Raw genomic sequence first — 26,537 nt, forward strand, 5'->3', positions numbered from 1 at the left:
CCTGCAGAGAATTCACCCGGCTCAGCTGGAGCCCATCGCAATAAAAGGCTGCAGATGGGTCCAAAATTCTGCTCATTTAACATTCACCCAACTGGGATAACGCTGGCTGGCCCTTTTTGCATCCTACGTATAAAAACACGATTTGAAAGGGAGAATATGGGAAACTTCACAAGAATTTCTTGTAGGCTTTTATATCAACCTGCTGCAGATTGTGCCATTTATAATGGGTGCGCCCATAGGGACTGTTAATTTGTCTCTCCCTTTGCTGCTTGATCTGTAGAAGCCGCGAAAAGGGACCGTGCCTCATCAAGCTGTGGTTGTTCTTTCTTTGTGAACAACTCAGCCCTTGCGGGCAGGCTGTGTAACGAATACACCGTGGTGTAAGTCTTACCCATCATGCTGCAAAGCGCTGTCCTAGCAATCCCAGCTTGTCCCTGCTGGACTGTGCCAGCAGAGTCCAGAAAAAGGGAATATTCACATGGAACAGCTGCACACATTGATGGTTCCTACCAGCAGTTTCATCTCCTGGGTCTGCAGGCAGGAAAAACTTGTTCCAGCTCGTGTCTTTGTAACAGGATGAATTCACCAACCTTTTTATTTTCCTTTTATTTCCATCAACTTCCTTCAGCCTTCCCTGCACACCTACTCCTGCCAGGCTGTAAGAAGGAGAAGCTCAGTAATTAAGAAGCAGGGTAATTTAAGGGGAAAGCACAACTTCTGCACCAATATACTGGTCACTAGCTCAAAGCTACGGCACTTCTGATGTTTCCAAGACGTCATTAACCTGCTGGAAGAGTCTGGTCTCTGCACTTCAGTCGCCTGTGACCGAGTTTAGCAGTGAATATTTACAGGGAAAATGAAGCACTCCTGCAGTAATTAAATCACACAGGTCCCAGCTGCCTGCTGTGAGCTCCTCAACAATCTTCTCCTGTCTGAGGACAAAACTTCAGCGTGGCAGGGAATAAATAGAAGGTAAATAGTGCAAAGAATTGAAGACATACACTGCGGTTATCACATAAAATTAAAAGCTTTTTAGTGTTTAAAATAGCATTTACACATAAGCAGCTATATATTAACTATACAGACACTCGGGTTTTAATACAATATCTACAAAAAAGAATTCAATTATGCAATAGACATTTAACAGGAACAGTGCAGTCCATGCTAGTAAGAGGTCACTCTTTGAGTAGAACCAATTCTAGAATAGGTGATAGTCTGGGTTTTCATTATTTAAAATCATGTAACTTTGTTCCTCTACTGTACATAAAACTCTTTACATGTATTTCTAATCACTGATTAGAATTAATAATTTTAAGTCAATCTTATTACAATCCAGTTAAATGCAAAACAAAAACAATTACATCAACTCATGAGCTGTCGAGTCTCAGGACGGGACTGCCCATTGGAACAGAACACGGATCACGTCCAAAGTCAAGGTCTGTGCACCATCGCCTGCCATCCCATACACCTTTGGATAAAGTGTCCAGGGGACTGTTACCTTTGACAAGTGGATTTACTACGGGGAGGTAAAAGACAGTAGCAGTGCTTTTAAGACTATTTGCCAAAAAAACTCACTCCTCAGAGTTAATATTCTGCGTAGGGAACTACCCCTGCAGACACCACCTCTTTGGACAGGAGACGTCATCCCAAACTGGTTTCTCATGGATTTTTACGATCTTCCAAGCATAGCTGTTAGTTACAAGCCGGTGGCAGGTGTGTGTAACACTGAGCTCAGCCGGGAGGCGAGGGTCTCACTTCCAGGATCAAAATATCAGCTGCTTAAAGGCTCTTGTTACGAGGTTGTTTCAACGCCCTGTAGAGCAAACCCACAACTCCTCCATGTGTTCTAGAGCCCGGCCAGCGCCACTTCCTCGACATTAACATCAGAGAAAAACTTCTGCCTTAAACTTTCTTCCCCCAGCCCAGTACTCCCTATTGTAAGTAGCTTCCTTGGCATTGGTGGCACTTCTTTCTACAGGTAGTACTGGGAGGAACTTGCAGAGCTGGGCCCCACGGCCCTATTGTCGCAAAGACACACGCACATGTGTTGGAAGCCAAGGATGGGATGTGGGAAACCTCCTGAAAATTAAGAGCTAGCGATGTTTCAGGGTCTAACTTCCCTTTCACTTGAACCGGCCTCTCCACCGTACGCTACAAGGCGAGGAAATTAAGCACGTGTTGCACACGCGGTGGCCGTGACGTATTGCACTGTTCACAGGAGGGTCAGTTACATTCTCCTGCTGCTCTCTGTAAGCAGCAGGTTCCACACGCGATCCAGGATTAACCAACTAGCACTCAGAGCGCTCGTTATTTGCCCGAAACGGATGCGTGGTTGTAGGTGCAGCTTGTCCAGGCCGGGTTTAGCCGCCGGATTTGCTCAGCACCCCAACATTCCGGGCTGTCAGCCTCACTGCAGAGTTACCCACAAACGCTGAAGTACAGAACACAGTCGTTTCGACACAGCAGCAAAGACCAGCAAGACACAGAACAGCTTCTGCCAACAGCATAACGAGACAAAACCCACAACCCAGCAGGTGTGTCAACTGCAACTCTTGGAAAGACAGGAGGAAATTAAAGACGTTTTTACCCTGGGTGAAAGCTCAGCCTCCAGCTTTAGTCCCTTTTGTAAATATGTCATTAAAATGACCATCTTTTCCTCCAGCCCTGTAAGTTCTGCCTTAAGACAAAGTGGGCCAGAAAAAAACATCAACAGAGACCAGAAAAGTCACAACTGATTTAAAATTAGAACCACTGGTGATTGTCAATAAAGTCACTGGCTCCTTAACAGTATCTCCTGCAGACACAGCAGAATTACAGGATTATTTCACCCTGACTTTCATTGCTTTAAACGTCAATCTTTCAAGACGTTTTCAGAGTTCGGTTAGCATCTTTGCTGGGTTACTAGGAGGAAAGGGAAAGGGAAAGGGAAAGGGAAAGGGAAAGGGAAAGGGAAAGGGAAAGGGAAAGGGAAAGGGAAAGGGAAAGGGAAAGGGAAAGGGAAAGGGAAGGGGAAAGGGAAGGGGAAAGGGAAAGGGAAAGGGAAAGGGAAAGGGAAAGGGAAAGGGAAAGGGAAAGGGAAGATAGTGCTGCACAGCCAAGCTTCAGGTAGCGCTGTTCTTTTGAACCAACTCTGCAATCTGTGCTTGCCCTTCCAATGGATGAGGAGGAAAGCGCCGCTCCCAGAAATGTTCTGTAGCTTTTTGGGATACTTTTGGAAAGCAAACTGTCTGAAAGCAGTAAGTGGAGGACCTAGCCTGAGCAGCACAGTTTCCTCAATGCCCGGCTCCCTTCCGAAAGTGAGACTGAAGTCTCCAATTAACACAGACGTTACTCTGAATGTTGTACAAGGGATGTGTTTACACACAGACCTGTCATAAGAAAAGAAGCAGTGAAAATCCTACCAGAATGAGCGACATACAGAACGGACAGTTTGAAGAGTAATTTTTCAGGGTGACAAAGGAACGTGAAGCTACTACGTATAGAGTGGGAAAGACGTTCTCTTTTGACATTCATATCGGATATTCACACTACCCATAAAGCATGGAACGTTAACAAAAAGAGGCTTCGTATCAGTGAAGCAAATGCTTATATACAGCAAAGACTGATTTTAAAGCACCTGTCCTAAAACCTCATCCAGACACTTTAAAAAAGCTTCTGAACCATCAGAGAAGGTTCCTGAACAAACTTCATCAAGTGTCCACAGCCTCAGAGCGAAAAATACGTAGTAATGAGATCTTGGGGATACACAACAGCAGTTGCTTAAGTCAAAGCTCCCCAGCAGGAGCTTTAGTTTGGGTCTCGCTCTGTGTCAGGTATAAAGATTTGTTAATTGTACCATTTATGAGCTGTTCTCCAAACACCCTCTCACCTCTCCGCTAACAGCCAGCACCCATCCGTGTTCAGAACATGGTGGGTAATGCTGCACTTGGGATTAGACGTGTTCAGGTTTCTATTTCAGAAAAAAAGAGAAAGATTGTGCTCAGAAATTGAGGATGGAGAAAGAAGCGACCAAAACGAAGAGCCATGTCCTAGTGGGAGCCAGGATTTACCTGTGTCTCTGCTAGAACGGGATAATAAATACCCCTTTCGGAAGGGAAAAGGTGCAGCTACATTAACAGAATCACATAGCAGCAATCGTCCTATTTCTGTGAAAACTTTTAAAACCTGTAAGCGAGTGCGCGTTATAACCAGAAGAAACAGAGACATCTGTCAGCAGGGCCGCGACTGAAATGCCCAGGAACAGACCGCAGCTACGTCATTAGCGTGATACGAAATGAAACGGCTTTACACGCTCTGCACAATGAACACACACAGCAGCAAGACTCCACCACTCCCTCGATAGAATAATAGATTAAAAAAAGAAAAAAGAGAGAAGAAAGGTTGATTTATACTCCCTAGCGCGCAACAGAAGGTAGTCACAACTTTGCTTTCTGCCGGGAGTTGGTTTGAGGCTCCTTCCCAAGCACGTGCTGCCTGTGCCGTGTCTGCTCAGAGCCGACCGATGCAGCCGGCATCGCAGATACCAGCCACGGGTCGGGGTTTTTTCCTTGTAAAAGAAAAAGCAGGGAAAAATCAAAGTGCTCCTATGCGTTACTGGAAATTTAGAAGTCACGTGAAATAACAGTCCTTGAATCAGCCAAAAAAGATACACTAATTGCACTGAAGTAGGTGCCACAATTACCAAAGCTCATTAAGATGTGAATATACAGCAGCCATTCACAATCAAAAACGAGAGGGGAAGGAAAAAAAAAAAAGAAGAAAAAATGCCATCAATTTGCTGATATTTAACAATCCCAGGAGATTTTTTTGTTCATTTTTGTGGAGGCTTTTTTTGTATTTTTTGTTTTGTTTTGTTGATTTTTCTGCAACACCATTGCAAACCAGGAAGCTGTGACATGCAAGACAGCCAAGTTTCTTCCACTTAAGTGTTCGAGCAATGACCAAATTGAACCATTCCCCCCCAAAACGATCCCCCCCAGCCCCAGCCCTTCCCCAGCAGAGTCTGAAGGCACTTGCTCTCACATGATGTCGACAAAGAATTCGCAAGGGTTGCCCATGGCCTTCTGGAAGGACTGCCGGCTCCCCGTCAGCTCGGGGGGAACAGAGCCCAGTTCCCTTACTGGGGGTCCTCCGGGGGGTCCGCTGGTCCCGTACACTTTGGAGCCCAGTTTGGGGAGGTTGTAGAGGGGTGGGACTCCCGGCGGCCCATATGAATGGTGGCTGTGGTGGCTCCTCTCGCTGTGGGTGGCAGAGACGTGGCTCCGGTGGCTGAGCTGGCTCACGGGTCTCTCCCGGCGGACGACGCTGGCGCTGCCGCCGCTGCGGGCGGTGTGGTCGGACTCGCTGCCGCTGCCAGCCGACTTGCGGTCCTTCTCTCTGCCAAGAGCCCTCCTGCTGTTCTCGCTGTTGCTTCGGTTTGAGCCGCTGCTTTTGCTTCCTAAAAGCCCGGGAGAGAAAAGCAGAATGAGCTCAGGTCCGCGACTGCGTCCCACGTCAGCTCCGACCAAAACCCCGCGGATTTGGGAATGAGCGTTGTAATGGCAACAATGACAAAACCAGGCCTGAACGTGCTGTTGGTGGTTTGTGGGATTTTAGCAATGACAGTCGGTAGAACAAGGCTGACAAGGTTGTGCCATGCGCAGGTACACAGAGACACCTTTGGAGCTTGCACAGTGAAAGCAGCAGCTGGCCTAGAACTTGTGGCTGAAAGTCGTCTGCTCCGCTGCGTCCCACCGACTGCGGACGGGAGCAGCACAAGAAGAAAGAAGCAGCGAACAACTGGGTTTTGACTCCAAAGTAGCAACCGAAATTGGAACAGAGCCTTGAACAGAACTGCAACATCTCACAAAACTTTGCTAGATCTTCCTGCCCATCCTGTTGCTTACCAGAACATGGTCTCAGTCTGGATGGGGCTTTGAGCACCCTGGTCTAGTGGAAAGAGTCCCTGTCCATGGCAGGGGGGTTGGAACTACACGAGCTTTAAGGTCCCTTCCAACCCAAACCATCCTGCGATTCTATGATAAAAGAAACCCAGTTCTAACAGTTGTGTCCCAGCACTGACATTGGCACAGTGCTCAAGTGTCCGTCAGTAAACGAGCACTGGAAGGGCACTGGTGGATAAATCCAATCCATATGGATGACATCAGACTGATAAATTAGGAGCCGAGATGATTTATTTCTTTGGGGAAGAGCAGTGAAGAGGCTGGTGACGGGATTTTCCCATCTGATGCCATTTACTCCGTAGCTGCTGCAGCAGAGTGACACGGGCCAGATGGGTTGATGTGCTAATGCCACGCTATTGCACTCCTGTGCATTGAGACGGGTTCAGCGCCCAAGACAATTTAAAAGGATAAAATAAAAAAAAAAAAAAGGAAAAAATACAGCTAAACATTTGGGTCACAAGAGTCTAAATGATCATGCTGTGAATTTGTCATTATGGAGGCATTTGCAGCTTACCAATCCCCTAGAGTCAGCCATTCCTCTAGGAATCCTTCAGTCTAACGCTTGCTCAGAACAAAACAAGGGAATAACAGTTACCAAACAAGAAACAACACAGAAGTGTGGTTTCCAAAAGAAAGAACAAGGAAAGCGTTGAAAGATTATCCTAGGGCAGGAAAGGAGGAGGTCAGCTTTTTAATCCATGCAGTATTAGATTCTCCCTGTCATATATCTATGACAAAGCGACTCTCCTCCCTGTGAGCAGTGTTTCAGCCCTGTAAACCACCTGTCTGACCATCTCACACTTGTCTCATGCAAACAGAACAATTTTCCTTTTGTACTGAGTTTGGAAGAGAAAGCCAAGAGCACCTTGGTTCTAATCCCTGTTCCACCAGCAACAAAATGGTCTAATTTCTAGTAATATCAAGCAACTGCAGCCCCGCTGCTGGCAATGGCTCTGACCTCTAAAAAGGGGGGCAATAGTTGAATAGTGGACAATCGAGTCGTTAATGTTGGCCTGATCAGCATTGTCTAAGCAGTAGTTTATGGTGTGGTGCTGCTGGGTAAGCAAAGTGCAGACGCTTATGCCACCATGGACGTGACAAACAGCTCGGCTCCAGTTCTCCACCAGCGTTTTGCACGGGGAACAGCACTGCAGCAGAACTAGAAACGTGTTTTACGTTCTACTGACCCAGTTAAAACATCGCTGGCAGTTTCGATACAGAGCTGAAAGGCTGACCCACTCCATCACTGACACAAACGGTTCTGATTAAGTGCGGTCGCACCAAATCCATGCAGGTAGCACCCAAAACCACAAGACAGGAGCACAGACAGTACGAAGGAACTCAAGCAAATGGTCAGGGGGAATGACGGCTGTGGAAATAAAGACCAGCTGAGCCAGCTTACCTTCGCTTTGCTGGCTCCCCGCGCTGCCGCTGCCGTAGCTAAAGCCTGGGTCTTGGTACGCTGGTGGAAAACATGGAGGGGGCAGAGGATACTGGTACGGGTATCCTTGACCTAACGGCCAGGGAGCAGCGGGATGCGGGAGCGGAGCAAGGGTGTCCTGATCCGACGCTCCGCTAGAACCGTTGTTAAGGTTCAGTGCAGCCAGATCTGGAAAAGAGGGGGGAAATAAAGGTGAAGATTGTGCTCTTACCTTGGCTCCTGCCTTAATAATGGGGACACAGCACCCAGTGTGGTGAGGGACGAGAGAGACCCGGCCTCCAGAATTCACTGGAAATGTCATCTCGATATTCACCACTGAGCACCAAGGTACCTTTGCAGCACTTCCATAAATCAAGGAGGAATCATCCCCAGTTTACAGACTGGGAGCTGAGAGTGAGTGCCAAGCAGGAAACCTGTGGCATCACCAGAAATAAATCCTGCTTCCCTGAGCCTCAGTACAATGCCCTGTTGGAGGAATTCATCCTTCTCTTCCAAGTGGCCTCACTGCTCAGTCTAAAGGGAATTATCACCCACTTGTCATACAACTTCCAAATAACAGCCTGGGAGCACAGAAGAGATAACACACGAGCTCTGCCCTCCCAGGCGGGACACTCACTGCCACAGAGGTCTCCGAAGACGTAGTAGCACTGCTCCGAGAAGGTGATTTTGTTCACAGTGTGCCTGAGGTAGCCGTGTTTCAACATGCTGCTGGCGTATTTTCTAGCCTCCCGTCGGTCTTTGAAGCCCTCCACGTGTGTGTAAAGCCAGTCGACCACATCTGCTCCTAAAATGAGAACAGGAAGAGCAGCCCCAGGGTCAGCCCAGCCAAATTGATGTGATTTTTTTTTTTAATCTTCCCATTATCACATAGTCCACTAGTGCTACTGTGCCAGGTACTGAATGCAAATATGAATACGCCGCAATCTTGCTGCAAAGAGCTTAAAATGTTATTTTCACAACTTGGCCTAACTGCTAAATTAATTACCACCAAACATCAACAAAAGAGAGAGAAAACAAAGAGTTATCTTGCATCCAGCTGAACACCACATTAACGGTGACACCAAACAGGCACATGGAAAATTGTATAGTTACACTGTTTGATCCCTTTTGAGTTGCAGTAATGAAAATGACCTGGCATTTACAGAACAAAAGTAATTGAGAGAGTCATCCTCCTCAGGAGGTGGTAATTTTAAACAAAGATGCTTGTGTGGCTGTGTGGAACTGGAATGACAAGGACCTGCTCTGCTGCACTTGGGCAGATTGCAAGAGCCACAAGTCCTTATGAGGAAAACCTGAGATGTAACAAGTAAAGGTGAAGGACCAGCTGTGTGTGGGCACGAGAAATGTGCCCTTTTTGGCTGTCCAGGCTCGAACAGGAGCTATTAATGACTTCCTGTCACACTGAGGAGTTGGTCACAGCTATCAAGGGAAATATAAGAGGTCATAGACAGGAGAAAAAAATGTTCATATAGTTTCTTCAGCCTGTTTTCAGAAAGCCACTGTTTTGTTTCTTCTTTTTTCCCCAGCATTCCTTTGCCGTGCTTACCTATCACTGCATTGGAGATGGTGATTTTTAACCACATCCTGTCCCGAATTTCAAGGCCTGAGTCTGGGAGCTGCATAACCTTGACAATAGTAGCCATGTCACTCTTCACAGTTAACGGAGACTCTTCTAACTCTAAAAGGAAGAAGGTTACACGCTGCTTTGAAATGAACTGAGTCTGAAATGAGCTTCTCAGCTCCCGATTTGGATGAAACATTTCAAGACACAGCTTTAGCAACAGATGCAAAAAAAGACACAAAGGTTCCCAAATGCACCCTCAATGGCATAAATTATAGAATTTATACCACTTCTTCAGATTGTGCCCAGTGCAACCAGTGTAACCACTGAGATGCTGAGTCCCTACGTGTCTTGACTTCACAAACCAGGCAGAGATCAGCCCTGTGCTCTTTCGTTGCATTGAGATTTGCACAAAAGGAAACCCAAGGAGAAAAAAAATCTGTGTCAAGCACACGTGTTTGCAATTCAGACCCTTCTCCAGCAGGAATCCAAAACCCCCCTCCCTTCCCTTCTCCCGGCTCCCCGTATCACCCACCTTTCAACAGCACAAGGGAACCAACTTTGTCCTTTTCCAGCAACCCAACATTTTGATAAAAGTTACAAGCATGAAACAATGAAAACTGAAAATGCTTCTTTCAAAAAATGCACTGCTAATATGCATGAAAACATCCCAGACCATCTATGCATGCGGTTTCAAATACTTACAACATTTGAATAAACACTACAATTTTGCTTTTGCTTTGAAGTTAGTTTGGTTAGTGGCAAAAAGCAACGTTTGTTTGGGGAAAAACAGAACAAACCAATATTCAAGTATGCGGGGAGCAATAAATGGTGTTTCCATGGAGACCTGCATATAAAGAACAACACTGGCCAAATGCTCATCAATGTTTTCTGAGTCTGCTACTGCTGTACAAATATGAAAAGTCCTAAGATGCATCTAAAACGCCCCCACTTTAGTCTGAGCTCAGCTGTGGGCCTGACTGCAGGTTTGCGCGGAGCTGAGAGCAGCACGGGCTGTAACTCCATTCTGGGTTGCCAGACCTACCGCAAAGCTCCTCCTCAGGGCTTTGGTTATTGGGTTCAAGTGGCATTTTTGTCCCCTTAGCAGATCCCGGTGATAAAAGAGGTGTATGCTCCAGCAAAACAAAGTCCTACCACATGTAATAACACCACTGACCTGTGTCTTTCTTTCAGCACTTCCGTACACTTTTGCCCAAACAAAAAGGCCCCAGAAATTACACAGTACCTCAGGCTGAACACTATTAAGCAGAAACAGTTTGAAGTCTCAATTCAAAATCCTCTGAAGTCCATGCAAGAGAAAAAGAGAACTTTCCAACAATGTCAGCGGACTGCATTTTGAAACAGCAAGGCTTTCAAGGAACATTGAAACACTTGAAATTACTCGCATGGAATGGGACATCAGTACGTGCAAAAAAGGGCCCTGCAGTGGCAGAACAGGGGCTGCAAAAATCGACCTTTAGCAGAGAAACCGAGGAGCAGAGTTGGCACCGACTGAGGCAGCGAGTCCAACACTCACAAACCACAGCGAGAGAATGTTCTCCTGCATTGGCCAGAACACTGCTGGAGAATGAGATACTTTTCAAAGCAATAATTACTATTCAACGCCTCAGTCTGCCTCGGTTCGCACAGAAACGCACCTGAGAAAATAAAGAGCTAACACAGAATAATTCCCACTGTGCAGCAGTGATTTGTATGGCCCCAAAATCTCAGCTACCTGAATCACGAGCACCAATGCAGTGGTGGCTGTGCAAAGATACCAGAAGTTCACTTTCCGCCCAGAGAGCCCAGGATGCCAGTCGGAAGGAAAGTGGTTATTCGGTCCATTTACATTATTCTGGCCTTGCTGCAAAACCAGTGAACCAGCAGATATTCACAATACTTCAAACAAGGGACCGTGAAACAGAATTGTCTAAGATGACTCCGTTAATTCACTGCTTCCACTTTCACAGCCATTTCATTGCCATTTTTGGGGGGATAATAGGACTGAACTGAAGGAAGGTGCTAAGCAAAAGATGACAATTAATGTTGGGGTACTCTCCATTTTCTTGCATTCAGGAGAGGAAACGCTGGAAGTCACTGGCACAGAAATGAGAAGCTGTCTCCAGAAACATGGTTCTGCTCCCAAATAACCTTTATTTTTAAAGTACGATTGAGAGGGCGTCTGCATTCCGCACTTCCCAATCACATCACTGCATATCAAGGCACACGATACATGAGTAGTTCAAGAGGAATGCAGAGTAACAGACTCTCGTTTGACAGCAATCAGCAGATACATTCGATTCCACAATCTTTAGTACCTGTAAGGCTGAAAACACATCTCAAGATAAAGTCATGGGGTAAGTGATTCCCTGGCTTCCTGCTGCGGGTGTATTTCCCTTCAGCGGTGCTGCCTCTATCTAAAGAGACACTGAGCTACTACACCTGCAAAAAGGACAACTGCCCTTTAAAGTCCCAGATAAGGACTCGGGACAACTTGTTACATGGATACAACTAGTGCAGGGACTGCCACAGACAGACAAACCAGGAGAGAAGGCTGAACTCTAACTGTAATTTCACATGGGACGTTACATTTCTCTTCTCCTTGCTCAATAATTTCTAAAAGTACAAAAAAGTATAAAAGAAGGCTATGAGAATATCAGCGGAAGACTTCCTAAATGATACACTAACATTATTATCCAGTGACGTCTATCTGAAGTAAATTATTTGAATTTATCAAAAAAAATCTCAAATAGAAGGAGGAAGCGCTCACATTTATCTGGGGGGGTAAAATTGGAGGTCTGCCGTGTAACTGTAAAAGGGACCAGAAGCCACCTCTTCCTGAATCGGAACACCACTGCATTTACTTCTGACATTGAGAAAAAGGTTTTATGCTCCCCAACAGAAAGACAAACGTCAGAAAGCATTCAAGAGTTGTGCGGCCGCTGTCGTTTTCATCGTGCGTGGGACTGGGGCCGGATTTGCGCACAGCTCGGCACCGCTGGCCCCGAGCAGGAGCCGCCTGCCCTGCGCTGGCCGCACTGTGACTTACTTTCCGAATCGGGAATTGAGCTTGTTAGTGAGGAGCTGGTAGATGTGGTGATGCTCATGGAGGGGCTCATACCGTAACGGGGGTACGCTCCCGTCATGGCTGTGGTATGAGAGATCCACGCCGCGGGGTCAATTGGCCTCACCGGTTCAGCTGCAGAACAACCAGAAAGGGAGAGAAAGACTAATGAAATCAGATTTGCAATAAACACAAAAATCTAAAGAAAGAGGGAATATTTTGTTATGCACAAGTCCTCACCATTCTGACAATACAACTGAAACAGCCCCAGCACGAGGGAACAAAAAGCACCTTGTCAGGAGTAGCTTGTTTTCTCCAGCAATTGCTGCACCAGCCTCAGAGGATAAAACCACGACACTCCTGTTCCTCTAAGTGCGGTAGGAGTGAAATATTTCCTCTTGCGGGAGAGAAGCAACCGATCCCGTAATAATATTTCACTATTATTCTACAAAGGGAGATAGATTCTCACTTTTCTATGACGTGCAGTACTAGCAAGTGCTTTGCCCCCACCTCCCAAAACAAAAAGCAAACGAACCATACAACCAAACTTAAAAGTATCGAACTTGTAGGGAATGGAAATCTGTTAGATGCCAAAATAGCTGAAAATATTCTAGACCTCGAGGGCTCCTCAGGAACCCAGCAAAGAGCACAAAAATGGACTCACCCCTGGGGATGGTGAAATAACTCCTGGGAGTAGGGTCCCAGCATTTGGCTACTGTTAGGCTGATGGGTCTGGGAAGAAAGAAAACAGGTCAGGGTGACTCAACTTTCCCTACAGAAGCTCTAATTGCTACAATGAACTCTTTGAAACAAACCCTGAGAATGCCTGTCAAAGCATTTGCAGTATGAAGCAGCATCAGGACGTTTCTGGTTTTGCACAGATCATGAGCACTTGTTGGTGAAATCTGTCAAATGATCAGCTCTCGAGATATTAAAACACTCGTCCTGTAAACAAACAGTGCTACTGAAACCAGGCAACTCCTCATTTGTGTTGGTTTTGGCTGGTACGTTGGAACCAGTCTCACCCATTTACGCTGAGAAGTTCAGAGTTGAGATCAGCAGATACCCGGCTGTTTACTGAGATTGAAACGCTGATTTCTCTGAGGTTTGCCCAATACCAATCATTGCACGTGGAGGATACGTAGCAAGAGATTTTGCGAGATGCTCACCCTGGTTTGGAGACAATTTCCCGTAAAACCCGTACTGCATCATCATTGCTCATGTTCTCAAAATTGACATCGTTCACCTGAAATGTTGCAAAAGGCAGAGGTCAGGCTTTGCAACAGGAAAGTTGAAGACATTTTAGTTATTTATTTCCAAATTTATTTGCCTTGCAACCGTTTCCACTCCTTTGAGCGGCTGCAGGAATATTGTTTCTCAGAGCACGCCAACTATCCAGCAGAATTCACAAAGAATTACAGATTTAAGGGATAACGGTCTTTGCGACGCATTTCTCCAAGTATGAATGAATTCTGCTCACTGATTACTAAGTCCATGGAGCTGGTGGGATGACTGAGCTGAGCCTCCAACATACAAGCCAGGAGAGCATATTTTGGGACGCGGACCAACCTGCAGCAGCATGTCTCCTGGTTCAATCCGGCCATCGGCTGCCACCGCCCCTCCTTTCATTATAGAGCCGATGTATATGCCACCATCGCCCCGGTCATTGCTCTGTCCTACGATGCTGATTCCCAGGAAGTTGTACTTCTCTAGACAGATAGAAAGCGAAGGAGAAAAGCAAACAAAGTGATTGGAATGATAGTGAAGAGCTAACATCAGGCTACTTCAGTCTTGAAACATGAGTTCTTTCAACACATCTGCTGGGCCATGTTTGACTTACAATTATCTCAGGTCTAGGGAAATGCTGCTAATAACATTATTTTTTCATATAGGACACTGAAAAGTTACATTAAAAAAATCAGCATTAGAAATGACATTGAAAAGTCATGTCTACACCTAGGAATTAGGCACCTCATCAGCATTAGGTAATGTTATTTCCACACCTCAGAGTGTCAGGAAGAATTTGGTGCTACTGAAAGGCGCTGAGTTGGCAGCCCTGCACATTTCTATCTGGCTACACAATGAAATGCAGCAGCAGCAGAAACACAAACCTCCAGCGCCCTTCTGCTCTTGCTCCTAACAACATCTGAGCCCTTACCATCCCAAGAAATAAGAGTAGAACGCCATATCCTGGAGTTCCAGCTTCTTCCCTGGGCTTCTCGGGAAGAATATTGATCTGCTTGTGCAAACGGCTCAGAACTACCCAGTGCTGGACTGAAAATCCAGGCACAGCAGAGCAGTAACTTGCAGCTGCCATTCCCTGGAGGTCAATTGACATCATTCCAATCAAGGAAATTCCTACTGGCTCCAAAGGTTACTATACTATGACAAAATACATCTGTATCGCTTGAAATTCATCATAAAAAACATCACTTGTGGTCTTACCCATGTTGAGTGTGACAGTGATGATATTTAGGGACATGGTGGAATCGGTGATGCTGCTGAACGAAGACGACTGCAAAACACAACAGAAAATTCCCAAGGTTTTAAAGGGCTCGGAATAAACAATAAAATAACTATTAAGAATTAATTCATTAGGAACTGATCAATAGGTTTCTGTTTGGCAGGCATCCAGAAACCATTGTGGCCTCCTCAAAATTATTCTTCATTTAGAATCTTTGGAGAAAAAAAAACCTGAACACAAACTGCACTTTCTCCAAAGATTTGTTTACAAAATCCTTGGAGTAAGTTCCTAGATTGAGGTTTCTCAGCTGAACTTCACATTGAATGATTTCTGCTTCCTGACTACGTGACTGACAGGCGGAAATCCTGAAGTGCCCTGTGCAGTGGGAATTAAACCCACAGCTCCTCCCCAAAGAGAGGAGAGAACAACACGTGATCCTGCGGGAGGTGAGAACACAGACAACAAGAAATGCGATCGCTCAACAGTAAAAGGAGGATGGGAAAGAGAGTCTTGACTCTAGGGCTGCACAACGGCAAATGTTTGAGTTCAGGGGAGGCTGGAGCCACGGGAGCCTTCCCAGTGAATTCAGATCACAGACCTGCTCTGGATCCCTTCTCATTCACACGCTGCATTCAAAAATCTCCCTTCGCCTCCTCGGAAAATTACGATGCCGACCTTACCCTGTCAATCTGCCGCATCCTTTGTTTCCTCCTCCTGCGCTTGTGCTTCCGTATGAGCCGGGATGATGTGCTTTGCTCAGTGGAGCTACTCAACCTGAGGTAAACGGAGAGCAAACGCAACTCTGTAAAGCCGAGCCCTTTGCATTCCTCTGCTCCAGCACTAACCAAGATTAAAAACATCCAGCCCTATAGGACACAAGTAATTGAACTGGCACTGTCACAAGGAAAACAGTGCCAGTCTCCACGTCCCTGTGTTCAAAGCTCTAACCACCTGCAGGAATGACAGAACATCTCAAGCAAAACTGGATACCAGCAGCCTAAAAAGGAGGTTGGTGTCAGGAGGTCACAACCCTCCACACTGCGAATCCCATCCTGTGTTTCAGTCCAAGATACCGAGCTGAATATTCCAGCCGATGGAACAGCTCGGAGGGTGTGAAGCTCTTGACGTTCTCTTTGAGTTCACAAAACTATTTCAGGCACGTTAACCTCACACACTCCCTCTTCCCCTCCCAGCAAGGCAAATTGATTTAAAGATCCAAGAGGTGGTATTTTCAAAAGAGATCAAAAATGTGATAATTCTCCATCTGTGGAAACAGCCCACAGCACCTGGTTTTCTGAGCCTTTACCTTTTTAACGGGAAAAATAAAGAGGTCTTTTCGACATATGACCTAAAGTTTAGATTCCTGTGTAAGCAGAGAACAGTTTGGATTTTTCTTTTCAATTCAGCCAGCAAAACCAGAGCTTACTGGCAAATCTCTGAACATCTGTTAGCAGATGATAATATGTGAGAATTCTGCTGTAATTGTTTCACTCTACTCAGCATTTGTCTGGAAGAATGGAAATCAGTTCCTTGGAACAGCCACAGCCCAGGTTTAGTTCAAGAGGCCAGACAATATTTCAGAGCAGTAACTTCTTAAGCTAAACAGTTGCACAAAACCATCAGAAGGCATTGCAGAAACACGTTTTGAGTCCTTACACATCGGCTTCTACGCAGATAAACATTAGAAAACGCTACTTATTACACTGGAGAAAACCATAAATGGAGAGCTCACTTAACTCAGTGTTTCATCCCTTTTTGGAAGAAGCTGGACAATTACTTACAATGAAGTCGCTTTAATAAGCCTGTGTGTAAGTAGAAGAGGAGACAGCCTGTTTCAGCAAGACTCCCACACTCTGCAAAAGCATTTGTGTAAAAATAAAGCTTTCGGTCTCTGCAATTTCTCAGAAAGGAGACAAGCCTGTCCGTACTTTCATCTCGCTCTGGTACACTTCATCTCCTCTTGTCATGCCTGTTAAATCCACAGCCTTAACTTATCCTGCTGAATCGTTCCTGAACTCAGCACCTCTCACGTTCCAGGAGCATCTGGATGCTAACGAGCAGCTCAAATGTGTTCTAATGAGGAGTAATATTCTGATCTCTCAAGTATCCCCAGAAATGAGTAAAAGTTATTACTACAATTTGATGAGCAAAACACGACGGTGTATTTTAGCCTTGGGGAAAAATAAAGTGCAAAGATGAAAAACAAATCTGGAACCGTAACTACCAATTCCTGTACGAGCTACTGGCCAAAACCCTGCATGCACTTCTGACAGAAGGGCTAATAAATCCCACGGGAGATACTTTGTAAAGCAATAATAATCATTTGTCTACTCCACATTCCCTAACGGAAGGAAAAAAGGTAGCAATTTGTTAAAGAAAGTTTGTCCATGTAGATTGAAAAGAACTAATTTTTCATTTCTTAAATGAGAAATAAACATAATTCATTTTCTTTGCAGTGAATGACTTTAGTTACATGGAACTGCAAATACTAATTGCAAGATGCTGACAATACTCCTACAGCTTGTCGTATGTGCTACACCTTTATTTGCTTAACAGAAGACAGAAACAAGACTTACTGTGCAGTTTACCATGGGCTCCCTACACCAATCTGTACTCCAAATACCACCTATTACCTACAAATAATACTAATGTTCAATTAGATCACACTTTGAAAAACAAAGGGAATAAGATATTGCGCTCACACTGCTTGAAGGGTTCTGTGTTGTCCTGTAGTATTTGTGAACAAATTAATTCACTGAAACTAAAAACTATTCTTTCTAACTATATGCAACAGAACAGCCCTGGACTGGAAACCAACCAACTCTGCTGCACTGCTCTGAGTTAGAATAAAATAAAGCTGTTAGAAAAGCATCCTCAGCCTCACAACCTCTTCCCTTCCATGCCAGTAACACCCATTACACCTGATTTCTCCTCTCACTCACCTCCCTCACGTACAATCTCCTTCACGATGCAGGTTCCGACCCCAGAGTTCACCATCAGTTACTAAACAAACTTACCCCTTCAACCGCTTTTTCCCCAGGCTGCTGGCTCCAGCAGATCTGGAATGTGCTCCATTTTCTATTTGCCTGCATTTGCCTCTAAAGAAAACTGCTCCCTGCCAGCACAATCCCTCATCTGCTCCAGCACATCGTCCCCGTCAGACACCAGCATACCTGGGAGCATTCCAGCGAGTTGCTGGGCCTGCCTGGCTGGCCTGGCAGCTGCTCCGGCTGCCAAAAGCTGCTGCCCTGGCCTGGAAAGGAAAAGCAGCAGCTTCCAAAAGTCTCTTTCTTCTCGGTCAGGCGCAGGAAGCTTTACTTTATTAATACAGAAATAGTTAGCTGGGTCGGGTATAATGCGTTTCAGTGGCCACCCTGGCTGTGCTAATCCTGCCCTGCTGCATATCTCGCTGCCATGGAAATGATTAATTTATTTACAAGGAACAAAATCAGCTGCAGGGTGGTTGTTTCTGTGGGCTTGATTTTTTTTTGGGGGGGAAGGAGGGTTAGAAGCCTTGAAGGCTTCAGGAAGGCTTGGAGTGCATTCAGGTTCACATTTGATCTTGCCAGCCCTTTGTGCACATGAATACCCAGGTGAAGTACAAAGCACCCAGAAGGATAATTTTCTGTATCTTCAGGTGTTGGCAACTTCACTGTAACTGCAAAATAACTTCTTGAAACTAATTCTTAAATGTACATCTAGTTACCCTTTCAACCTTTTGGAAACATCCAGCCTTTGCACAGAATTTGATGGAATTGCTGCTTTTCAACAGGTTTCTAAGCTATGACTGACTGCAAGACCAAACAGATCCGCTGAGTTCGGTGAGTTAATAATCTGTAAACACAGCAGAAGTTTAAGTATCTCCAGGACTAGTTGTTCTTTGCTGTTTCCATTCCAGCTCGAATTTGAGAACATCACATTGCATCTCATTTATTTTAGCTACAGATCTTTATGAACCAACAGAGATCTGTAATCCTGTTCTCTGACAATTAACAGAAGTCCACGATGGGTTTTCACAGCTCATTTGGATGAACAAAAGCTCTAAAGGAAGTGTTCAGAGAAAGCAGCCAGGAAACGGAAGAATATGAGTTCTGGTCGAATTTGCAGCTTTAAAAATGAGTATTTAGAATACAAGAAATGTATTGGCTTATCCTGCCCTCCCCACCTGCTTGTGTTGTCGTCGTCATCAGAGTCAATGAAGCTGCTGGACTCCAGCTCGCTGCTCATCATGGTCGAAGAGCTGTCGTAGCCAGGAGGGTGCTCGCGGTGCCGGTCCAGTTTCGGATGGCCATTGATCCGAGGGACTGTAGAAACAAGATAAATGGACTATTACTGGGCAAAGAGGAAGCGCAAGGAAGAAATGACACTGTGAGTAGCACGACATCCACACCGACAGCGCGGACAACTCTGCGGGAGATTCTTTATGCCAAAACCAAGCTCTTTGCAGGACATGATTTCATCCAGCAGCTGGAAAACCAACTGCCCTGGCTGGCCCGCCTGCCCACCTCCCTTTTTCCCAACTTTTGCATTTGTCTGTGGTTCAGTCCGTGGGTATCAAGGCAGAAATCGCGGCATGAACAAGGATAGTAACAGTATCACACCATCAGTCAGAATGGCTATGAGAAGCTGATGTCAATAGGAAGGTACATATGAAAGGTACAGCAGAAAAGACAATTGGAGTTTTCTCAGCCGGTTCACTGTATTCACCTCACTAAGAACACACGGCGGTACCAGAGTAAAACCTCTTTCCTCGTGCAACCTCATCCTGTTCAACCTGTCAGTTCCACAGCCATCGGCGTTTGGTGCAGTAAATTTTTGCTTGACCTCTCCAGGTTTTAGCTCAACACGTCTCCATCTCTGCAGTTCCCAAATGCCTCATTAGCACCTTTTCTCACTTCACCTTGTTTGAAACGAAGCCTATAATACACCATTTATCTTTTCTTGTGGAACGAGTACTTCTTACCCTTTGTAGAGCATCCAGGGATATCCTCATTGTCAGGGTGGGTAATTCTTTGTCATTCACTTTATCCCAATAATGAGCTCGAACAGTTACAAAGAGCATACGGTACACGTTATCGTACGGCTTGGTGTGCCGGCAGTGATGTGCCTGTGTCTTGGCTACACTGTGTAATAATATTATACCTATGGAACAACCCTGTGAGTAACGCGGCGCTCCGGTGAAGATCCCTCATCCTGACTCCCTCTGAGCGACCAGAGCTGTAATTTCAGTATTATTTACACAAGTCTGTACAGGACAAGATCAAACACTCTCACTGCATTTTCTTCTCTCTGCAGGGAAAGGAGGATTTCCCACCGTTTCATGATGCCAAGTGAGCACACGGCTCCTGCCCCTGGAAAGCTGTGGAGCAGCTGTCAACCTTGCCCCTTCCTCCAACCTTCTCCCCCTTTTCCTAGAATTGTTCCCCCATTTCAACTGAAAATAACACACTGGTGGCTTTGGCTTCTTTTTAAGTTAAATATTATGACCACAGAAACACTCTAGACATTAAATAGCATATTTCATGAGACTAAAATGACACAGCACTTGTCCTTGCTTTATGTACATTAACAAAACTTGCCTCTTGCTCACATGTATCGCCCGCTGCAGGTAGGAAACCTAAATTGTGTTGAGACAGGTAACGTTTGCGTGACTGAGTGACACGGTCCTGCCTTAGACTGACAGGAGAAGGAGGAAATTTTATCCCATTTCTATCGAAAGGGAAAAGGATGAACTAATTTCAGTCCTAGCGCAGCCATTCAACAACCAGCTCTCTGTCAGTGGCAAAACAGGTATTGGCATTAGTTTAAATTAATATGAAAAACAAAATAATCTCTTAACATTCTTCCTGGCAGAAGTTTTTAACACAACAGTGTTAGAAGATCCTCCTCCTGTGATTCCCCAAAGGAATCTGCAGTCACGATCAGGTGAAGCAGCTCTCTGCTCCGCCCGCTGCAGAGTTTTCCTTCGCTCGGGCAGGTATTACAATCGGAAAGGTTCAATGAACAGAAAACCACCTGTTCCTAACCCATAGTGTATATACAACCTCTGGTTTTCTAACTGGAGGCAAATACTTTAGTGGGTGGAGCTGTGAATAAAGCCTGTGATGGCATCGCCTGGCCCCAACTACTCCATATTCTGGACCATTTTAAATGCAATGGGCGGCACCTATTAATTCTTAATTAAGTCTGGAAATTCTTGTCTGGCAACAAATGAGAAAACCAAGCTTACTTTGATGTACAGAGTTCTGTAGTTTATATGTGTACTTATGTATACAAAAAGATCTTCAGAGCCAATGTGCTATAGCATAAAATACCACCACTGATCCTAGAGAAAACAACAGAAACTATTTCAGAGGATTTTGGCTCAGATCTTGCAATGTTAAAACACTAAGACTGCCCAATGGTCTACACTGCAAACTCCCAACACATCATCCAGATAATGTGTTTTACCTTAAATTAACAAACCTGAATAATGGAAGCAGCCTCACCATGACAGCGTGGAGCTCAGCACTCAGGGTTGTTATTCCTCTCCAAACTAATCAAATCTTCTAATGCTACAGAAAGTTCTGTATATCATAAAAATTCATCTCCCCACCACTACACTGTAAGTTGTCCAGACCTCTTAGAAAATGCTGAGCTTCAAAGCATTTCAAAGCAATCATCAAATTATTCCATTAAAGTAATACCAGTCCCTGAAAGCGCACAGGAATGCGGACACACTGCTCTTCGGCAGCATTTGTGCAGAAGTAGCTGTTGCTCTGAAAGGTTATCGGAAGAATTGCTCTTCCTAAGTGAAAAAGGGGGAAAATGAAATAGGACTCACCATCCTCATGCCCTTCTCTATTTCTCCGTCGATGTCTGTCCCGCCGGTGACTAATAACCGACTCTGTTCCCGTGTCATTGTCCAGGCCATCCCGACTGCTGGCAGCATTTGGGCTGTTAGAGAACAAATAGGAAGAAACAGCGGAGTCATCTCTTTCTTTCTTTTTGATAAAAAGAGTTGCAGTCGTGAGCACGTTGGTTTGGGATCCAGAGAACTACAATGCAGATCAGCTGCAGCCCTGCAAGCTCCCCCAGCCTGATCTGCTCCCCCAAACCTACCCAAAGGGTGAAAACCTGTTTGATATCCAGCCCCCAATACACAGCGCTGTTTCCACAAGTGGTATCATCGTGACATTGAAAAACCTGCCACAAGAAAAAGGTGCATAATGGCCATCATTATACTTAAACTGAAGCATCAGCATCATTAATATATTTCTCCTAGAATTCCATGAGTCTTGAGTGCACATTTTACGCAGGGAATTAAACTACCAACTGGTGCCATGGGCTTCTGTGGCAGCTGGACCCAGAACTGGTGCGTGTGAGCACACGTGTGTAGCGGGACCTTGGAGAGGACTGAAAATCCCCTGCCCGCCCACACGCTGCCTTTGCAGTAACGAAATGTCCCGACATGCCCGCCACAGAAATTGGGAAATCAGAAAACACCTGACTGCACATTTCAGCTACCGAAATGCACGTATATGTATTTAAGTGTTGTCACATGTACGCCTGCATTTCTTGTCTCAGTCCAGTACAACTGAAAAGGGAAGGAGGGTGACAGTCCCCTGATTTGGGGTGTCCCGCCAGGCTCTGGGACATCCCAGCAGCACCATCTAGTGACCAGTGATGACTGCCAGCATTCCCAGTACTAAATATTAACAGTTTCTGAGGCGAAACCTGGCTAGAAAAGGTTATTTGCACCCTAACAAAGGGTGTAAAGGAACCTCACAGCCGACTTGTTTGCTCTCCCACTGCTGAGGCACTTGAATCCACCTCTCTGCTCCATCTATTTCTTGTATTATTTGCTGTTCAGCAACATTTCTGTTTGTACAACTACACAACACCAAGCTCAGCTCTTCTATAAATAATTGCCCAATCAACGCTGAAGAAGGAGGACAGGAGATGACAGATCTCTGGTAGTGTGAGTGTCATTAAAACAAATCTCAGGGATTTAGGAAGCAAGAAGCCAAGTCACCCTTACAGAAGGGCAGGTGATATGTGAGTATAGAGCAATACTGAATCACAGCTGTGACAGTTACAGGGTTGCACTATTGAGCTATTAAAGGGAAATATTATCCAAGGAGGCAGCAAAATGGCACTTAACACACTACTGCCGTCACCACCCCAAAATCCCAGGAAACATCGCTTTCAAAAATTGCTGGAGAATTGTAAGCGATCGGAAGAGAAGTGCAGCCACGATTCAAGTTCTGGAAACTCGCAGCTGCCTGACGTCAAGAAATACAGAAAGATTTTTAGCAGGTGCATCAGCACAGCTTAAATTTCTCCGGTCTGAGCACACGCAGTTGGCAGCAGCGAGAGGAGCCCCAAACACAGACTCGTGCCTAACTTCCAGTGTAATCAACCTTCTAGATCAAGTTTGATCCTGCAGCTATTCCATGTAGGTCGGGAAGACAAAGCACTAGTGATATTTGCAGGGCACGTGACTGCGCTCGTACAGGCCTCTCCAGCCAACATCAAGGAATGTATGAACGCACGAGGGCAGTAAAGCCCTTGGAAGACACACAGCTTTGGGCAGGGTTAGTATTTCCCAAGATTTCTTGTCCCCTCTAGAAGATATTTATCTGTAAAAAACACGACACTATGGGCTCTTCCAGGCTATAGACAACGCAGAAAGCAACGGACACACATAACAGCAGGTAAATAAACCCACATTTCCTTCTCCAAACATATACCAAGATGACAGCTAGAACCAGGTCCTGCTTTAGATCCTCCTTGTGTAAATTCCATGAAAATGAAGGCACCGTGAGGACACACACGGGCTCTGCACACGTACTGGGAAATAACATGGTTACCATTCAATTTGATGGCTCCCAGTCTAGCTACACACACTTCAAGCTGCTCGTACGCACGTGGAGGAGCCATTATTCCTCATGTTAATTTTCACTCTTGATATCAGTGTCCTGCTGGCTCTGCATACTACATAATTATACATAACGCAGTAATAAAAGGATGTCATCTATACACGCTGGAAAGCTACCTCTCTACTTAACTCTTCCACAATGGGTTTCAAAATGAGATATATAGGATATATATTTCTTTCCAACAACGACAGGGTTTGTTTCTTTCTTCCCATTCCCCTTTGAAAGTATATTATTTTTCTAACAACAAAAACAAATAGCTGGTTTGGAGCAGCAGGGATAAATGTGGGGAAGAAATAGACAGGAAATATGGTTTTTTGTTTTAAAATGTAAAAAAAAGACAACTTGCTCTTACTGGAAGGACGGAGGCCGGGAGTCCCCAATGCCGCCTGTTCTCTCGATGGGCGGCGGAAGGTCCGCGTGGCTCTCGGTGCACTGGGAGCCCGTGTCCGAGTGGGAGCTTTCGGCCAGGACCAGCTGTCAACACAAAACCACAATTATACATGTTCGTATGGGCTTGTCGGCGCTGATGGAAGGGGCTCGGCTGCTGCTTTGCTAACTATCCTGGGAGATCTAAGGGACGTTAGAGGAAAGGAAGGTCTTAGTGTTGTATGGATTAATCTAGTCCCATGTTTTCCTTGCTTTATTTTGAATGTTTTGGCAAGAATGGGGGGGTTGGGGGGGGGGAACCAAACTTGCCCAAAGGAAGCTAAAACCGACTCATTATTTCAACAGCCCACTGACCACACACAACACAAGTTAGACCTGACCTAGTGACCCAGAGGTGAAAAGGTTTATATCCTATTACCAGCCCGCTGAGACATCTCATCACTCTGCCACGTCTCTTTAAACAATATGATTAGAAGGTATTTAATTAAAGAAATGCCCAAATAATGATAGAGTTTATTACTTTGCACTAAGTGGAAACAAGGTCTCGGCTTTCCTCTATTTTTAGCTGTGGAAGAACTAGCCCTACATAAGAGATTCCAACTATAACTGGTTAATTTATCAAGGATTAATTCTAATATAATCATCAGAGAGGTGCTGGCTGCTGAAGATGGGGATGGAGAGGGAAGAGGATCAGAGGGGACTGGTGTTCAGGATGCAGGGTATTTACTCCTAGGAGCATATACAATAAAGATGAGAAGGCAAACACACACAGACTGTCAAAAAGGAACCGCCTGAAGACAAACCAGCTCTCCAGCACCACGCAGAGTCAGCTGCATTATTCAAACTCTCTTATCACCAAAGCAAGAGCAACAGGGGAAAAAAGAAGGGAAAAATAACATGAGCTTTCCTAATAAGAATTAAGGTTTCCGTCTTTCAGGTGGGGAAGTTAACGGGAGGTGTTAGAAAGCGTGTTGGCATTATGGAGGTGGAAGAGTATCTCTGAGCGGGGCTCATCCCCTGAGGAATCGCTGTGCAAGTGCTTTCACTAACAAAATAAGACCGAGGGACAAAAAAAGAAGGAAAAAAAGAAACTGGGTGTAGGTGAGATGAACAGGGCCATGTAACACCTAACATGGCGCAACAGCGGCCTCGGCTGCAGCTGCGCAGCGAGTTTGCAGCCCTGACCTTCTCCAGACACCTCACACGACGCCGTCGATTTGCTGGGAGCTCCTCATTTCTTCCAACGATGAGTGACGTTCTGTAAATCATTATGTAGCCTATAAGCTATCCTATCATTATGTATCCTTTAAGATAAGCTGTGTCCTTTGCCTTGACAAGCTACGGTAGGAATAAAACTCTCCCCTATTATAGCACTTCAAACGGAGATGATAACGCGCTACTGGGCTGTGGCGTTACAGACTTCTCAGGGTGTTTCCGCAGGAAAAGCCGCGTTAACCCCAGCTCCCTGGCCACCAGCCAGCCCTGATAATTATATTTCACCCATCCAGCTTCCCCAGAGCTGTGACCGGCAGCAGCATTTCAATCCGTGTCTCTCCTCGTGTCGGTTCTGCGCTGGAGAACGTGCCTGTGGCTGTAGAACAGCTGGCGGTTCCACCCCAAAGGGCTGCAGCTCAGCGCGAACCGGGGATGTCATCTGTGTGCTGCACATGGAATAAGTTAATAAAGAAGTGTGGAACTAATTGCAACTGTTGGTTCGGTTCATCCCCTCATATTGAATGCTGTTTTTCTAAACTGAGGTGCTACCATCGCACTCACTATTAAATCTTGCCTGGAAAGTGGAGAAAACGTATCATATTAAGCCAGCTCCAGGAATCTGTTCTCAGCTAAAGACACCAGACAACAAGAAACAGTCCGGGAAGGGGAAAGAGCAAATACTGGTGCACTCTGCCCTCATATTCTCATCTGCCTAAATATTTATTAGTCTATCAGCATGAAAACTCCAATATTTAAATTCTCACCGTTACTGAGAGCAGCAGCTCTTGGTATTTCTCAGCTTGGGGAGAGGTGAGAGACTGATAGTAACTAAAGAAATACCCCAAAAAGAGCCATTTGTATTTTCAACAGCGACTTCAGAACAGCCACATTCATCTACAAGTTGAAAGTAATTACTTCCTATAAAGTCACAGGCTTCTCAAATCCCAAGTCCAAGCTTCAGAGACACAGCCCATTAGCCACGCGAAGGCTGATCCCAAAGGACCCGCTGCACAAATGGACTCGCTGATGAGGAATTCTGTCAAAGGCAAGAGGACTCCACATTGCTCGAAGGCTGCAAAAGCCCATCAGGAATGTGATGTTTATTTTAGTAACGAGAAATTGTCTGTGCCGAGTAGATTAGGCTTCCTCCTTCTTTCCTGCTGAAAACTATAGTATATTTGTTTGGTGTTTGCTCCAACCTTGGACCACAGATACTCAGAGAATATAGGATATATAGACTGGAAATCAGCCGCTATAATAGGTTAAAATGAAGAATTTTAAGCAAAGTGTGGCTGCCAGGTAAAGGGCGACTTTCTTCAGTGTCTGGGTGTCGAAGTCATCAATTCCATCTGTGATTCATCACAGATGGGAGAAGACTAAACGGTTCCACTCGACAATTTCAATTGCAATTGCAAATACAGTGTCTGAAAAGCTCACAAACAGGACAAGTGTTATCTGTTGGCACCCAGATAACAGAGAAGAAAAAAAGACATAAAAAGAGAGAGAGTGACACAGGGCGCTGCCATCAGCGCCAGCCAATGG

The 26,537-nt window shown here is 45.4% G+C and overlaps 1 protein-coding gene across 6 annotated transcripts in view; it reads right to left on the minus strand.

Moving 5' to 3' along the window:
- DVL1 (dishevelled segment polarity protein 1) overlaps positions 1 to 26,537 on the minus strand; it is a 60,021-nt gene that overhangs the window by 10,320 nt on the left and 23,164 nt on the right. For 4 of the 6 annotated variants that reach the window (XR_014185798.1, XM_082069947.1, XM_082069949.1 and 1 more), the window contains exons 3-15: positions 23,746 to 23,867; positions 21,296 to 21,408; positions 18,638 to 18,776; positions 15,153 to 15,246; positions 14,454 to 14,523; positions 13,578 to 13,717; positions 13,178 to 13,254; positions 12,673 to 12,740; positions 11,994 to 12,143; positions 8,930 to 9,061; positions 8,000 to 8,167; positions 7,345 to 7,551; positions 5,023 to 5,437 (exon numbers count right to left, since the gene is read on the minus strand). Coding sequence is in view for 5 of the 6 variants with exons in the window: in XM_082069947.1 (XP_081926073.1) it covers positions 5,023 to 5,437; positions 7,345 to 7,551; positions 8,000 to 8,167; positions 8,930 to 9,061; positions 11,994 to 12,143; positions 12,673 to 12,740; positions 13,178 to 13,254; positions 13,578 to 13,717; positions 14,454 to 14,523; positions 15,153 to 15,246; positions 18,638 to 18,776; positions 21,296 to 21,408; positions 23,746 to 23,867 (1,895 nt within the window). In the remaining variant the exon portion in view is untranslated. Of the gene's footprint in view, positions 1 to 1,008; positions 5,438 to 7,344; positions 7,552 to 7,999; positions 8,168 to 8,929; positions 9,062 to 11,993; positions 12,144 to 12,672; positions 12,741 to 13,177; positions 13,255 to 13,577; positions 13,718 to 14,453; positions 14,524 to 15,152; positions 15,247 to 18,637; positions 18,777 to 21,295; positions 21,409 to 23,745; positions 23,868 to 26,537 lie in introns of those variants that run through there. The other 2 variants (XM_082069950.1, XM_082069951.1) reach the window with 2 other exon arrangements.

Source organism: Streptopelia decaocto, assembly GCF_964273445.1.
Source record: "Streptopelia decaocto genome assembly, chromosome: 20".
NCBI classification, from domain to species: domain Eukaryota; kingdom Metazoa; phylum Chordata; class Aves; order Columbiformes; family Columbidae; genus Streptopelia; species Streptopelia decaocto.